This window comes from Neomonachus schauinslandi, chromosome 7, assembly GCF_002201575.2.
Source record: "Neomonachus schauinslandi chromosome 7, ASM220157v2, whole genome shotgun sequence".
Taxonomy (NCBI): Eukaryota; Metazoa; Chordata; class Mammalia; order Carnivora; family Phocidae; genus Neomonachus; species Neomonachus schauinslandi.
The window spans coordinates 19631634-19649173 of NC_058409.1; the positions used below are offsets into that span (position 1 = coordinate 19631634).

The 17540-nt window shown below is 43.4% G+C and overlaps 1 protein-coding gene across 1 annotated transcript in view; it reads left to right on the forward strand.

Annotated features, from left to right (window-relative positions):
• The window catches only part of MEGF10 (multiple EGF like domains 10), a 118797-nt gene that overhangs the window by 71177 nt on the left and 30080 nt on the right, over positions 1 to 17540 (forward strand). The window contains exons 8-12 of the mRNA XM_021701919.1: positions 3415 to 3627; positions 9920 to 10094; positions 11600 to 11720; positions 12510 to 12673; positions 14741 to 14843. Of these exons, the coding sequence (XP_021557594.1) occupies positions 3415 to 3627; positions 9920 to 10094; positions 11600 to 11720; positions 12510 to 12673; positions 14741 to 14843 (776 nt within the window). The remainder of the gene's footprint in view (positions 1 to 3414; positions 3628 to 9919; positions 10095 to 11599; positions 11721 to 12509; positions 12674 to 14740; positions 14844 to 17540) is intronic.

Here is a 17540-nt window from a genome sequence, read left to right on the forward strand (position 1 = left end):
CCTCAGGCATGCTCCCTGTTAAGGCGAAGGCAGGACGGTCTGGCCATGCCTGTGTTCCATAGAACCTGCAAGTGAAAAAGGAATGAGGGTCAAAGGAGGTAAAGTCAGACCTGACAGACAGGAACTGGGGGGATGCAGCATTGGTCTCCAATGGGGGAACTTTCCTGAATCTAGGATTGTGGAAAAGTTGGCTATTTTCCAGCACTTTTTCTGTTTCCCCCAGAGCAGCAGTTCCAGATGCTTGAAAGGCAGGCAGCAGATCCATCGAGCCCAGGTTTAATGAGGAATGTGATTCTTTCACACTAAATCATGGTTTGTTTGGCCCATTTATTCCAGGCACTGTGGGGAGGGACATGCTCAAAAGGACCAGGGAGAAAGGAGCTGCCACCCTTTGTATGCTAACTTCCTTCCCTTTCCATCCATTTGTAATAAGATACAACATAATAATCGAAATGTTATTAAAACAAGCCTGTGACCCTCATTGGTTTGGGAATTGGTGTCATATTTTATTATCTCTACTTAAAGCTTATCCATTTTTTTCTAATTCCAGAGCATTATTCAAAAACAAAAATAAAAAAATAATAAAAACAAACAAAAAAATATGTGTGTGTGCATATATATATATATATATATATATATATATATTTCCACTGCGGCTGATATTTTTTGCTCTATCTTTAATAGCCTCTCTGCCTTCTCTCGTAAGAAAATCTATTACCTCTTTTACTAATTCCTAGGATAGCTTTTTTGTTGTTGTTCTGCCTGGGACCACATAAACAACATAAAGGGCTTAAAATTCACTGAGAAATAATGCTCTTTTGGATAAAGGGGCCAAAAAGGGAGATAAGTCTGTTAGACAAAGACTTTTAACTCTGCTAACCTGAAAGGTATAAGCTACTTTACAATTACTGTTGTTTTTTTTTAAAGATTTTTTGCTTTTTATTTATTTGAGAGAGAGAGAGATAGTGCATGTGCAAGAGAGAGAGCATGAGCTCGGGGTGGAGGGCAGAGGAAGAGAGAGGGAGAAGCAGATTCCCCGCTGAGCAGGGAGCCCAACGCAAGACTCGATCCCAGGACTCTGAGATCATGACCTGAGCGAAAGCAGATGCTTAACCAACTGAGCCACCCAGGCACCCCTGCTTTTATTTTTGAGATGGAAAAAGTCTATTTCTAGAAAGATATCTTACCACCTTGGTTTGGTAGATGGAAGTAGACATCACTATTATTAACAGGATTTTCTTACATGTGCAACTCTGATGAAAAGGAAATGAGAATATGAATCAAGCTTTATGCACTGGCTACTTTATAAGGGAAATTCAAATGGCTTTTTGCCATTTATAATACAAACTAGTAGTATGTTTTATTATAGGTTCGAAAGGTAAATGTGGGTCAGGACCAGCTATTATGGATTTTGTTTTCCCAAAGAAAAGGAAGTCTCTGCCAAGATAGGATAAAATAGACACTCTGCTTGCCTGTCATTTGGCAGCAGACGTTTTTCCAGGCTTCCGATCTATACTCGGTTCACCCACTTTTAGAGCCAAGCTTTTTACTAAGTTGAAATCGTGGATCCCAAAGCTTAACAGTTGGGTTTGTTTTCAAATCCATACGAGAGAGAAAGCAATGTTATTTTACCTTGTTTATCGTTTCCTTTTTGGTACTGAATCACGAGAAGATCTGGACAGACAGGCTGCAAAGATCTTACCAGCCTTCAGCAGAGCCATGACCAGGCCCAATGATTATACCTCAGTAGTTCTTTCTCTAAAGTTCACATCTTTAAGGAATAAACTAAGTGACTTGGCTTATTTAGACTTCTTACAAGTTAAAAATAGAGTGCCTTTTAAAAATACTCTGGTCTAAAAATAGGTATACTCCTGTGTAATTTTAAAGCACACATCTGATTTTATACTAAATGGTAGGTGGCTACTACAGAACTTTGCTAATGGTTTGTTGAGCAGTTGACTTGAACATTTTGCCTATTGACAAACGCATGTAAAGATGTCTTAAGCATCGGGTGGAACCGAGTTTACAAGAAGCCCCTTCCCTTGTCTCTATCACATTAACTATATGCTAGAGCCAGGGTTAACCAGAGAAGAGTCAAAGGGATCTCAAGATTTAGCTTCTCCATTTAAATAGAATCCCATCCAAACTTGGTATTGTTACTAATCACACCCTATTATTAAAAATATGCAAAGCCTTGTGGAAAATGTTTGCTTTTTAGCCCCTTTGCTACTGCCTTTAGGTATCCTTGAATTCATTATTATGCACTTGCTGCTTGCATTATACTGAGCTGAAAAAATGCAGTGCTGACCTACATTTCCGACCATGAGTCTGGCGTGACTGGAGAGCCACATGGAAAGTGTCTGCTGATTCCTACCCATAAATTGTATCGTACTTATGGCAGGCGCTCTGCTAGATGAGACCCTGTCTCCCTCTCCTTTGGCAGGAAGGGCTCCTTCTGTTGCAGGAGGCTCCGTGAAGTCACCTTGCCAGGTCAAAGAAACTTGGCTGGCCTGACAACTGGTCATGCATTCTATGGAGTGATGATAATTTTCTCTTCACCATCACGGTTCCTTCCAGCCGCTTAGCTGCACACCTGATCCAACTTATCCAGAGCCTGTCCTGGCTCCGGGACCAGACTCTAATGTCATTTTTTAAAAGATAACGTGAATTTTTGAGACCTGATATTTTTTCCTTGCCATTTGTCAGCCCTTTTTATAAACAGAGGACAGTATCCCCCTTAATAAAAATGCTGTGCTAGGAAACTCCACGTGTCCATACACCCCCTGACAAGAGTTCCCCAGGTGGAATCGAAGAAACCTGATTGCAATAGTTCTGACTTCTCAAATCTAAAGAGGACTTTGTTTATTAAATATATAACTTTCTAAATGAGGAGCAATTTTTGTCATTCAGCTTTGAAAAGAGCAGACACATGGCTGAGATTAAATATTCAAGTCACCATGAAAGCCAAGAGAATTAACATTGTTGGAAATTTGCTACGAAGTTTTCTCTTTGAAACAGGGAAAGCGTGTATTTTAATTTCCTCATTTGGGCCATCACTCTTCTCCCTTTTCTGGTATCTCCTGGTATCTTTCTGGTATGTACATACGAGCATGGATGTATACCCTTAGCAAGCAAAGCACTAGGTGTAAAACGTGCTTCCTGTGCCAAGTCCATAATTTTATTTGGTTTTGTTTTTGTTATTCCTTTGAATAGGTCATACTGCCATTACTATTGCCTGTAGCCAGAGTGATTCAGAGTACTGCTTTTATACCCGTCAATGGGACCATCACTAAGAAATACAGCCAATGCCAAAAACACTTCCAGTTTATACATCACAAAGCCTATCTGAATGGACTGTGTATTTGTACATGACATTACCTAATCTATCTTCTGCTCCCGCTCCCTGCGTGGTAGGTGCCAGGACGAGTGTCGTGTTGGCACATACGGAGTTCGCTGTGCTGAGACCTGCCAGTGTGTCAACGGAGGGAAATGCTATCACGTGAGCGGCTCATGCCTCTGCGAAGCGGGTTTTGCTGGTGAGCACTGTGAGGCACGCCTGTGTCCAGAAGGGCTCTACGGCATCAGATGTGACAAGCGGTGTCCCTGCCACCTGGACAACACTCATAGGTGAGGGTTGGCCACCTTGGAAGGATGTGCCCCGTTAAAGTTTGAACGGCAGTGTCCACTGTTTGGATGGACGGATTGCCAGACAGATGCCCGCCCTGAGAGCCTTCCTGCCTCTGGGCCATCCTGGGGAGGAACCACCAAGTCCATGGACAACTTCTTTCTATTCTCGATGAATGGTCACTGCCAAACATTAAATTTGCTGGGGTTAGTAGAACATTGCCCTAAGAGAGGGATCTGTGGCATTCCCTTAGAAGCAAAGATACAATGAGAGACATGAGTTAAGCCCAGTTTAGTGTGTGAAAATATCACAAAAACAATTCTCACTGCAGCATCTTTGACTTGACAGCACATCTGTGTAGAAAGGAAGTGTATTGGTGGAAGTTTTATATAAGGGTTTCACATGTGGCTGTCACATGTGAAATATGTTTTCAAAATTGATTACTCTGACATAAAACTCACGGGGGTCTTTTAGCCCAAAAATCTCTCAAAGAATTTAAGAACAGGAAACCATGGTCCCCACCCACCCTACTGTACCTTGTCTGTCCCTGAAAATACCTTTCCACCCCCCCTCCTTCCTCTCTCTCCCTGAAGGACCAGATACATATCACTTAGAATTCTGGGCCCCATTTGCAGACTCCTGGAAAAGTTGGGTCTGGCAAAAATGTAGTGCATTGTGTCGCAGTTCACATGTTACAAGAATTACTTAATTGCATTCAGCACAGCTGTTAACTTCATTTATGCTTCTGAAAGATAACTTGTGGCCCCTGCAAATCCTCAAAAGCACAAAAGTTAAATGTAAACAAAAGCCTGTGGTTGGTCTCTTCTTTAAGCCATCTTTAGGAACAAAAAAAACGGACTTTGTACCATGAAAGTGTGTGTGTGTGTGTGTGTCTTTGTGTGCATGCATGCATACTTGGAATACATTTTACCGGGATATATCAAAGAAGTGCATTCTTAATGTATCTCAAGCAACTTTGCAAAGGTGCTTTAATCAACTTTGGTTTTCCTCATTGGAAAATATTGCCACTCTTTACATGACAAGGTTAAGTAAACCTTTGGGGAGTGAAAATGAATCACCTCTGCAGGGTTTTGTTTGTTTTTCAACTCTCCGACGTTTAAGGAGCTGGCAGGATTAGGAACAAGTCATGAGTTTGGCTACTTTTCCTGTGGTGTTTAAGGCCTGTCCCAGCAAAAGGTAAGCCTCGTGTAGTGACAGCCAAGAACTTTTTAATATCAGAGTGCTGTTTCACTGTATGCAGCCTCACAGCAAATAGATGAATAAACCTATGCAAAGGAGTTGTGTTACGAGAAGAATTGGAGACACAGAGAGAATCTTGGTTGGAATTATGTACCATGTTCATAGTGGCAAGGTCCCCGTGGACAGCTATTTGACTGGCATCGATACTATGATAATTTTGACGTAGGTCACATGTATGTAAGCATGTATGCTTTACCGAAGAAGTACGGGAAATTGACAATCACATAGATCAAAAGAACACTAAAATCTGTCTAATAATGTATAACAAATAATCAGATTAAAACCAATTGACCTAGGAAGTGCTTCCCTGAACGTTCATTTTTAAAAAGTAGCTTTTGCAAATAAATAAATAAATAAAATTTAAAAATTAGCTTTGCAAATTTCTTCTAAAACCAGTTCAGTGTTGATGATATGACTCTGTCTTGTTGAATTCACAATTGGAGCCATCCACCTGATTCTTGTACCTTAAACTTCAATGTGAAGTTCCTAGAAACACAAGATTCCTTTGAACCAAAAGGCATAATAGAATCTTTGTATTAATTGAAAAATACAGCTTGTTCATTTTACCATTTAATCGAGCAAGTGCAGATTTCTATTATGTAATTCATGATGTGTTTTTATCCTAAAACCTTTCATTTTAATTACTGAGATAACTTACGCAATGCAGACTATTAGTTTATATTGTCGTTAGGTAAACATTGAGTTATATGAATGTACATATTGACGTATTTTGCAGCCACATAGCTGGGTTATGGGTTTGTATCCATTAGCTTTTGCTGCATTAAAAAAAAAAACCCACTGCAAACAGTGGTATAAGACAATGATTATTTATTAGCAGTTGGTTTTTTGCTTGACTAAGCTTGGTAGTTCTTCTGCTTTCCTCCCTGTATTCAGCTAGCAGATCAGCTAGAGGTAGATGGTTCTAGAATTCCGCCCTCACTTGTCCAGCATCTGGCTGGTTGATGGGTGCCTGAACCACATGCCTTTAGCAGCTAGCACATTAGCCTGGGCTTCTTGTCATGAGGACTGGCTTCCAAAAGCAGCAAGAAACGGAGAAAACGCTGACATGCAAACATGTTTCAAACCTTTGGTTATGTCGTGTTTGGTATTGTCCCTGTGGATGAAACAGGTCACGCAACCAACTACAGGTTCAAAACACTCCACCTCCTGGTAGGAGTTGCCAAGAATTCGTAGCCATTTTTACTTTTGCAATCTATCATGGGGTTGAAATTAATTTAAATATATTTAAAGGATATTCGTGTATTCGATCATAGTGCTATTATAGAGCCTGAAGACATTCACCGTGACCTGTACTTTTCAGCCAAAAACTAACTTTTATGGTGGAAATGGTTTAGAGGAGCAAAATAAAATTCGAGATTTATTAAGATTCCGCATGGGAGATGTATATTAGCTCTTGTTAACAAGGACATTTAATAGCTGTGGGCAATCAGGATGTGCCTATTTACAAATGCCACGTAATTGTCATTACATTTGAGCATTAATAACACCTAAGGAAATGAATGAAAGGAAGTTCGATGACTCGTTCTATTTTAGCCAATATTGTATTGGACTCATAATAATTCAACTCTTAAATTGAAAAATTTACTAGAATGTTTATATCTAGTTGTATATGTGTATGAAGTGATAGGTATTCCTATGTGGGTATCACCCTATTTTCATATGCACAAAGCAACCTGTTCTTCAGAAAGAAAATGAGTAGGAGTGTGTTACCCTTCAGCCTCCAATCTGCTGCTTCTAATATCAACACGTAAATCTCATTACCAATTAAGCTGCCTGCATGAGAACCCATCAAATGCCTCCAAAGTGTTCTGGCTTCCTATATCTAATTACAAATTGCAGAGCACTAATTTCGGTGTCAATCAATCTGAGAACCAGTGTGTTGCACTAATATTCACTGGGGGGCATTGAATATCAATTTCTGTGTCTGCCTGTAGCTTAGTCAATTCCCTGTGCCCGGATTATCTATTTTGTCTAACATTTGTGTCTTCACCAGGAATATGATTTTCTAATTTTTAATGTAAAGTAATATATTCTACTAAAAGATGTCCTTTTTTAATAGCATGTCAAAGTAAGGCAAACTACTTTAACCAATCCACGCTTAAAATATCTCTTTTCCCTTTCTCAAATGTAGGACCTTTCTGAAGTAAATTTAAATTTGTCTCTGCTTTTGCACAATACAGGCTTTTATTGGTCCTGCTAACAGGTGCTAAATCCTACATTTTAGCCATTCTTTTTCATATCTAGCCCTCCTAGCAGGCTGCGACCAAGCTACCTTTTTTCTTTGGTGTAAAAACAAACAAATAAATCTAGGTTCAGGTTTGATTCCTCTACTACCTGTGTTGGGCTTTGAATAAATTACTCTTTCTAGGTCGCTCTTGCCTGATTTATAAAATGGGACAATACCCAACACTTGGAATGGCTTCTGAGGATTAAATGAAATACTGCGCACGCGGATTCCTGAGCATGACGTTAACACATATTCAGTGCTCGGTAAACGCAACCTGCTATGCGAGCCTGTGGGTTGACTTACAGTATCCCCAGAAACGTCACGTAAGAGAGTATTCCCTGCAATTCAGAGTGGTTCCCGTGCAGCCACAACTTTGACATTTTAAAAACGAATTCTAGGGCACAGCTTGCCTTTCCATGCAGATGTGCAGATTATCATTCAGCGCCGCTGGATGACTCAGCGATATGGGGCGAAGCAGGTCCATGTGGGAAAGCAGGACTTCAGAGTCAGATCCCTCTGTACCTTAAATGCCGTTTTCCCTAACTCACTCACTCAGTGTTTGCTGTGCGTGCACTGTGGGCCGGGCACGGGTAACAAAACGTGCCGGATTCTTGCCTTCACGGAGCTCAAGGTCTAGAGGGGAAGGAAGACATGGGTAAAATGGAGAGGCCCAGAATGGGGAAGCAGTATTCCTGGTGTATGGAATAGCCCACGTGATGCCCTTATATTGGCAACACTCAGTGCTTTTCCCAACTAAAAGAAATCCATTGCAGTTGAGCATAGTAATAAAGAGAGACTAATGACTAGAGAAGGGGTTGGGAAGTAGGCAGTGGCCAGGTAACAATGGCCTGTGGACTGCATTTAGGGTGACTTTGTGTCTAGGGTCACAGGGACTGTTTGGATTAGGGACAGTGGTCCTAATAACTCCCTCTTCACTCTTGAAAATGTCCTGGTTTAGACAGTAGATAACACAGTCCCTGTAGCTGTATTAGACGGCACAGATTATATTCTCAGTGTAGTGGGGAGTTTTTGAAGAGCTTTAAGGAGAGTGATAGGCTAGCATCTACTTTTTAGGTGACAAGGCATGAGTGAGTGCAGAGGTTGCAAGACGGAAGGCCATCCCGGTTTTCCGAGTTAGAGGGCCTTGACGTGGGGTAGCGTGGTGACGGTGAGGATGGAGAGATGGGGTGGAGGCAGGATATTTTGGAGGCAGGCTATCAGGTCCTAGCGAGGAAGTGGATATGGGAAATGAGGGAGGAGTTCCCGGGAATAACTCTGAAGTTTCTGGTTTAAACAGCTGAGTGGCTGGTGGTGCCAATGCTCCAGCAGGGTGATTGAGAGTAAACACTGAAGAATGAAGGCCAGGAAGAGCTAAGACTCGGAATTTGACATGCCCAAGTTGGAGTTGAAGGTGCCGGGTGTTTGCTCAAGGAGAGGGAGCAGATGAGTAGATCTGAGTAGGTCTAAGGAGATCAGAGACTCAAACCCTTGCCTTTTAAATCCAAACCTTTTTTTTTTTTTTATAAGATTTTATTTGAGAGCCTGAGAGTGAGCACAAGCATGGGGAAGGGCAGAGGGAGAGGGAGAGAGAGAAGCAGACTCCCCGCTGCAGGGAGCCCGACATGGGGCTCCATCCCAGGACCCCGGGGATCATGACCTGAGCCGATGGCAGACGCTTACCCAACAGAGCCACCCAGGCGCCCCTCAAATCCAAACCTTCTATACCCAAGAAACCATGTTAAATGTAGAGTGGTACTGGGTATGTCTTCATAGCGTGTTCCCTGAGTAGTGCTTGTGACAGATGCCTAGGCGTTTGCTTGTGGGTGCTCAGTTGCAGTGGGGGCACAAACCGTGCCACCCACGGGGGTGTGGCTGAGACCCACCTGTGACATACTAGGACATCGGGCCGGAGAGGTTGTGTGCTTTCGCTAAGGTACCCAGGTGGTGGGAGAGCTGCTGTTCTATCTCAGCCTTCCCCTCTCCCAACAAATCCTTCTTTCCAAGAGTAGAAAATCCGTGGATCGTCTCTGGACAAGAGTCACTTAACACACGGCTGGGTGAGACAGTGGATTCTGTTGATGGCCGTAGTTACTGGGAGGGGTTTATCTCCACCAGGGGAGGAAGACGGTCTTTCACAGCCTTCTGACTGTGAACAGAGCTGGTTTGATCGTTGAGATGTCCCTGTGGTGAGAAGCACATGTGTTTTGCGTGCCATAGAGTGCCCTCTTGGGTCAGGCTCCCTAGCGCGTGCCTCTCGGCGCAGCTGATGTGTCCATTTGCTCGGGAACGACAGCTGGCTGCCTGGCCGGTCCATGCAGCTGCTGCCTCAGGTAGAGATGGTTGCTCAGCTGCCAGGTACGGAGATTCGAGAACAGAAACAGGCAAGGAAAGTGTGCTGCTTTTGGAGTGCCTTGGACCTAACCCTGGCTAACTGATTTGGTGGTGTGCACCGGACGGAGTTGTTCTTTAAACCCTCTCGTCGAGGTGACCTGTCACTGAATTATAGTGCTTTCGACCTATGAAGACTATAATGAGTTTCAGACAAAAGGAAGCGGTTGTGATCATCTTCCGGTTGGAGCATGATGCTGATTTCACGCCACATTTCTGTGGTACCTATCGGGTTTCAGCCAATTAATTAAATCATAGCAAGCCTGGGAACGAAGTTTAAATTATTGTGCATGGAATTAGCCACCCATTCATTGCTCATGGCTGAAGCAACATTTGCATGGGCCCTGGGTGTCATGTTCACCCGGGAGTGACTTTCTCCTTTTATCCGTGTCTCTCAGCTGTCACCCCATGTCTGGAGAGTGTGCCTGCAAGCCGGGCTGGTCAGGACTCTACTGCAATGAGACATGTTCTCCTGGATTCTTCGGGGAAGCTTGCCAGCAGATCTGCAGCTGCCAAAACGGGGCTGACTGTGACAGTGTGACCGGGGAGTGCACCTGTGCCCCAGGATTCAAAGTGAGTGGCTCTGGAGGAAGGAGCCTCGGGGTACCGTGTGGAGCACAATGACACCACGTACCATATAGGGCCCTTCCTGAAGTACAGGGAATGTGCTAAGATCTGTCATATCATTAACAAGAAAGAGACTGAAAAGTACTAATAAGAAACAGAAGGAATTACCTTAGAACGATAACTGGAAGGCTGGTAAAACAATAAATGTAGCGTTCATATTAATTATTTAATTAATATGTGTCATGGAATATGATGTACTTTCATTATTCCTTACATAATTACTTTTTCCCTACATAATCATTTTGCTACATTCTATAGGCAACAAAGAAATTACTTTTCCAAGTAATTACTGTTAACAGTTTTTGTCTCAGCTCCACGCAATTTGAAGGCACATCATGTATCAAGTTCGCACGTATTATATATTTACGTGCGATGGTTAGCAGTATGGAAGTTTTTCAGTGCCTTGGAGAACCTAGACCTTGCAAATATGCCCGTGCGCCAACTGAGCAGAATTTTGCCTAGTTTCCAGGATTTCTTAGCTATAGATTAGGAATCCTTGTTTTAAAGGAAAACAGATTGGTCTTGATTATTTTCTCTCTTTTGAAAGAGGACAGGATTAACCAAAGAAGATGTTGATGATTATTCCAGAGCATGTAATGTGGGATGAGTAGGTGATAAAGACTCAGAGTTGAGGGGATCTTTACAGGTTTTTCTAACCTATGTCAATATTCTTTGGTGGAGCCCTTGATTTACTCTGTCTTAAGTCTCTTCTGTTTTTATTTTCATTTATTTTTAAAGATTTTACTTATTTATTTGAGAGGGAGAGAGAGAGCATGAGCAGGGGGGAAGGGCAGAGAGAGAAACCGACTCCCTGCTGATCAGGGAGCCCAAGGCAGGTCGATCCCAGGACCCTGGGATCATGACCTGAGCCGAAGGCAGATGCTTAACCAACTGAGCCACCCAGACGCCCCAAGTCTCTTCTGTTTTTAAAGGCGATGACCTCCAGCCATCCTTGATAGCCCACTTCTGTGTTTTAGGCTTATTGTCAGATAATAAATTGAATCATGCTGCAGGCGGAGTGTGCGTCCCGTTGCTTTGCTTCAGCCACCAGTCATATTACATATATACAAGGAAGGCTAAGAAGCATTGCAATTTAATGTATAGTTTATGTTTATTTATGTATTGACTGTAATTGATAGTTTATTGTTCTATATCTGCTTGTCTGAGCAAGGACAAAAGGTTTTTTTGTGTGTTTGCTAGGAAAGGAAGCTCATGAAGGCAGCAGGCTTTTTTGATTGCCATTTAATACTGAATCCTAAACAGGCAAGCTAACATTGCCCTTGAATCTTTAACATTTGTGTACTGGGGGCATTTGGCAACTTTAAAAAATACAAGTGTTAAAATTAGAGAGGGAATATCATTAGCATTGCCAAGGTGCATTTTGGTTTGTTTGTGTTGGCTTTATTTCATTCAGTGAAATTGCACGCATTTTCCTATCTGTGCCCATCTAGGGAATTGACTGCTCTATCCCGTGCCCGCTGGGAACCTATGGAATAAACTGCTCCTCTCTCTGTGGCTGTAAGAACGACGCTGTCTGCTCACCTGTAGATGGGTCTTGTACTTGCAAGGCAGGTAAGTGGGGGAGTGAGGCTTTTATCTGCTCTTCATCCCGTCACCTCCTAAAGTCACAGGGAAGAAACCTTGACTAGGGTTCTAGCTCCATCCGTGCCAAAGTTTAGCATCCAAACTTGGCCAGCCCCTCGTCCAGGGTGGGCTCTCCTGCTTTTGTGAGCCAAGAAAAGCGGCTCACATAGGATCTCCAAAGTTGCTGCCAGCTCCCAAAGTCTGGGAGTCTCTGGGCTTTGGGTAAAGTGAGCAAGCAGACATACACCCACACCCCTAAATTGGCCTGGAGTTGCAGCAAGAAATGCAGCCAAGCACCGATTTTCTGCAAAGGCCAAAATGTGTCTATCTGTAGTTGTTACAACAGGCAGGGTCCTGGAAACTCACTGTTCACGGTTCATTGGGTTTGCTTTAAAGAGGGGGTTGCTCTTCCAAACACAAACCTTCCTTTACCCTCCCGTATAAAGATGGTGCTTTCCCGACCGGAGCCGCACTCGGCATTCTGCATTGCGCATCACTGCACACTCGAGGTGCCGCGCTCTGTATCTTGTCCCAGTAGCCCAGCGATGTCTCTTGCTGCTGGCATCCTTGTCCGATCATACGGCACACACGGATTCTGGGTACTTGGGCCGTTGCTGCTGGAGGCTCCACTCGGCAGCGCCACTGCTCTCTGTGCTGGGACTGGGGACCCCGCCGTGCACCTCTAAAATGTTTCTAAAGGGCAACGTGGCTTGGGGAGTCCGGGGGAAACTCCATGCTGCTTGTTTCCTGCATGCTCTGGCGTTCTTGTCGCGGCAGGCTGGCACGGGGTGGACTGCTCCATCAGCTGCCCCAGCGGCACTTGGGGCTTTAGCTGTAACCTGACCTGCCAGTGTCTCAACGGGGGAGCCTGCAACACCCAGGACGGGACCTGCACGTGCGCACCCGGGTGGCGTGGGGAGAAGTGTGAGCTCCCCTGCCAGGTACGGCTGAGCCGGCGCCCCAGCTGGGAAGCCATGGGGGGTGGGTCCTGGGGGCAGAGTGTCCGCTCACTGCTGCCGTGTCCCTGGGGTCAGGCATGCGTGTGTGAACCCAACAAAACTATTAGAAGAACTGAGGTCTTTGAAGTCACATCGGAGATAAGATCGGAAAAGGGATAGACATGGAAATGGGTAGGTAGCTCTGCAAGAATCACTCCCTTCTTCTCCTTCATCTCTGCCCAGGCTCCCTCCACCCCACCCCCCTCCCCCCACCACCCTTCCTGCTGTCTCCGTTCCTACACACCCCTCTCTCCGTGGCAACTGATGGACAGCATTTGTCAAACACCCAGCGTCTGCCTGTCAACTCTCCAAATACTATATCTCCATTATCATGGAAATCCTCCCATCTCTGGTGGAAAGTGGCAGAGGATTGAAAGGGGGTGGGGACCGGTGTCGCAGAAATGCTCATCGAGGTGGTGAGAGGTTTAGAAACGGCCGTCTGTTAAACACAAGTGTTTCTCGAGTCACAGGAATCTCCAAAGATGTCCCTCGTTCAATGCTGGCTCCACTCCCCTGACCTACTTTGGAGGTAGTCGTGCATACAAATCCCATACCGCGTCCTACTGCAGGCAGAGGTTGCAAATGGGACATGTGTTCTATAGTAACGTGCTGATTTCCCTTTCTCCCTCTGAAGCCCTTGGCCCATTTCTTGCCCTCTTTTTCATGACCTTTTCTTCCTCTCTCATTTCTTTCCTCCTGAGCCATTAAGCATTCTCTCAGGGATGTGCGTTCTCTGCCTCCAGGAGAGATGGCAAGATGACACTGTGACCCTCTGACCTGGGCCCCTCGTGGTGGGAGCAGTTTTTCTCCTGGGCTTCCTCCTCATCAAGCACAACCCATTTCCCAACTAGAGAAGATCCCACCCTGGGCTATTCCATGCCCTCCAGACCCCTAGGACAGAGTTCAGTTAGCTTTGCTGCCTCTCATCCACCAGTGAACAAATTATCAGTCCTCTGCGATGGGCTTGAAGAGCACCTTGCACTCCCAATCAGATGGTAGACAATTCAGTGAAGTCCGATGATGGTTTAAGTGGCTTGTATGGTGGCAAAGCCCCAGCAAACATTAGTGGGGCATTAATTTTTTTAAATTTTAGTTAAGTTCTAGTCAAACAATGATGCTGTCAGACACCCTGTTTTATGCTGGTTCTCAGCTTCCTCGCCCTTGGTAACTGCACACCCCCTGAAGGTTTAGAGTGCCCTCCCTCAGTTCGTCAGGACCTGGCATGAAAGGGCAGGGTCACTAAGTTCAGAGCTTTCCATTACCTTCCCACAAACTAAATGATCTCGTCCACAAAGGGGTCTCGTCTCTGCTGGACCAAAACCGATGTGCACGTGAAAACGTTCAGGCCTGGGAACAGACCTGGGAAGGGGGTGTGCCAAAAGTATGCCAGCCTTCCTTGGGATCTCGCATTAGAACGCTCATGTCATTGAGACTTCTTCAGGGAAAGGAAGATACTGACTGGGAAAAGCAGCCGAAGATTTTCACTTCTCCTAAGGATTCTTTGCATCACACTGGCCATTTACAGAAATGAACTTCATTCGATTAGTGCTATGATTTTCTTTTAACTGTAGAGCCTCTTTCTTTATGTGAGTCAAGGGCCTCCCTTTCCATGAACGAGTAGTAGCATGCCTTGTAAGGAACGCTGAACTACTTTATAAAAATCCTTAGGAACAAAAGAAAATTTCTTTATGAGCGGTGGTATATGATAAGATACAAAGGATTCTCTTAATTAATGAGCATGTTTGCATATATTTGCATATATGCATATCAGTTGGTCTCACCGTTCATAGGACCGACCATTATGTCAGACATTTCAACTACAGTCTGAGTGATTTTTAAAACACCCCCTCCTGCATTTGGGGGACTAAGCAGATATGGGAAGAGGGGATTATCATGTGTGTGGCTGAGAGGTGTTTGGGAGGGGAGGGTCCTGGATCTGAGGTGGTTGCCTGAGGTCCCTGTCGTCTCTCATTGTGGATTTCCGTGACCTCGTCGCTCTCTTCCACACAGGATGGCACGTATGGGCTGAACTGTGCGGAGCGCTGTGACTGTAGCCACGCCGATGGCTGTCACCCCACGACAGGCCACTGCCGCTGCCTCCCGGGATGGTCAGGTGAGCCAGGGACCGCTACTTGAAATGGGAAACATGCCAACTTACACCTAGCCCTGTTCCTTGCTGCTTTAGGGAAACACACACGGGTCACCTTTTCAGAGAAGAAGAAATGGTAAATCCAATAACAACAGTCACATTTTTACCCAAGAAATACTACTGCGAGACCTAATTCATCTGGGGATGACTTCTTGTTGAAGCATTCAGGAGCAGTTGTCTTGAGCCTTGACGGAAGGTCCAGCTGTCAGAATTCAGGCCAGTAAGGCAGGGCGGGGGAAGTGTGAATTGATATGAAGGGTCTAGCAAGGCTTCTGTGGCATTTTTTGAGCACCGAGGAAAGAATGAGGGAAATAAACCATAAGAACATAACTAAGTTCACCTCGGTGAGGCAAAAACATTCAATATTAATATTAATATGGTTAATATGCAAGTATTAAAATAGTCATTGCTAGACATGAAAGTTTTAAAACTTGCTTTTTCTTACAATAATACTTAAGTCATAAAAATTCATAATATGATTGAGTACCAATTTTGTAGCTACAAGGTGGAAGTTTCTCCTTATTTATATGGATTCATGGTTCCAGCTAGGAAGTTTATCAGACTAACAGTGGTCTTGGAAAATGAACCCTGTTTTTGCTCGTGATAAATAGACTTGGGAGAAGGCACTGAATGCCCAAGGCAAATTGGGGTCCTGCTTTTCTGTTTCTTTCATGAGGTCAAGCCTATTCTAAAAAAACAAAAACAAAACCTTACAAAACGAATGGAATTTTAAATGCTTATTTAGAAAAATTACAAATGGAAATGCACCAAGAAAGTTATTGAACATTGGGATGAGTGGACTGGGTATATTTATGAGCAGTTTCTTCTGAAAGTAAAATAAAAGGTTGACTGCTGATATGCCAATTGAGAGCCAAGTACTGTGGAACTTGGGTGCATGTTAGAGGTGGTTAAATGAACCCAAACTCTCTTTTACAATTCTCATTCATAGTCATTTGTGTATATGTGTGTTTGTGTGTGTATTTGTATATGTTGTATTTGTATCTAAATATATGTGTGTCTATATTCAGAGAAGAGAAGGAGATTTGTAGGACACAACTGTTTTCATACTGATGATGCTTCACTATCTTCCAAAGTGGTTTTTTAACTTGTCTTCTAAAAGAGAAACTGGTAGTAATAAGCCAAGCATCCTCTTTAGTGATGGTTCATATTTTAAGAAGGTGGATCTTTTAGAGGAGACTCTTAATACCTCCATGCCAGAGAAGTGGCATTTAGGAAATTATGGAGTCAGCGCGGTCTTACCTCTTAGCAAAAATTGTAAAAAGAAGAACGAAGAAATAATAAGTAATGCCTATTGAATGCTTATGGCAGGCTCCAGCAACTCTGTGAGGTAGAAAATATCATTTTGTCATTTTTATAGATGAAGAAACTGAGGCACAGACAAGTTGAGTGTCTTGATCAAGGCCCCAGGGTCAGTAAATGTGAGAGACAGGATTTGCACTAATACCCTCCTATTGCGTCTCCAGCTCTCTTCATGACTGCACCCTCTGCCGTATACGGACTTCTTCCAGAACATGCTGGGGGAAAGGGCAGTTGGGCTGAGATTAATTCTGAGCATGGATGAGGACTTCTGAGAATTATATGAGAGGACCGTGGTGATAAGTGCTGATAACCAGCACCTTCTTCATATATGTGCACATGTGTGTGTATGTGTATGTCTATATGTGTGTGTATACATACCTAGGGAGAGAGAGAGAGAGAGTATATATGCATATGTTCATATGTATGCATTTATATAGAGAGAGACAGAGGCAGAGAGAGAGACAGGAAGATATACCATAGAATTCACCTATTTAAATTGTATAATCCCGTGGTTTTTAGTATAGTCAAAGAATTATACAACCATCATCACTACCATTTTTAGAAGATTTTCATCATCATAAAGAAACTGCAGTAGTACTTATTATCAGTTATTCTCCATTTACCCTCAACTCACCACTAGGCAAACTCCACCCCCCCACCCTAGGCAACCACTAACCTACTTTCTGTCTCTATAGATTTACCTATTCTGATATTGTATGGATTCATGCAATATGAGGTCTTTGGCTACTGGCTTCCTTCTCTTGGTTTGTTTTCAAGGTTCATTCCTACTGGAGCATATATCAGTACTTCATTCCTTTTGGCTGGTGACAAATATTCCATGGTATGGGTAGACCACATTTTATTTGCACATTCACCAGTTGATGGACATTTGGGTTGTTTCCACTTTTTGGCTATTTTGAAAAATGCTGTTAAGAACATTCATGTACAGGTTTTTGTGTGGATGTGTATGTTTGGTATATAAGTTAGGGATGGAATTGCTGGGTTGTGTGATAACTCTTAAGTTTAACCTTTTAAAGAATTGCTACACTGTTCTCCAAAGCAGTTATACCATTTTCCATTCCCACCAATAATGTGTGAGGTGTCTGTCTCCTCACCAAAAATTTTTATTTTCTGTCTTTTTGATTCTAGCCATCCAAGTGGTGTGAAATGTTATTTCATGAGTTTTTGATTTGCATTCTCCTAATAAATGACGATGTTAAGTGTCTTTTGTATTTAGTTCGGCCATCTGTGTATATTTTTCCAGCCATCTGTATGTCTGATATCTATTCAGATACTTTGCTCATTTTTTAATTGGGTCATTTTGTGTTTTTATAATTGAAT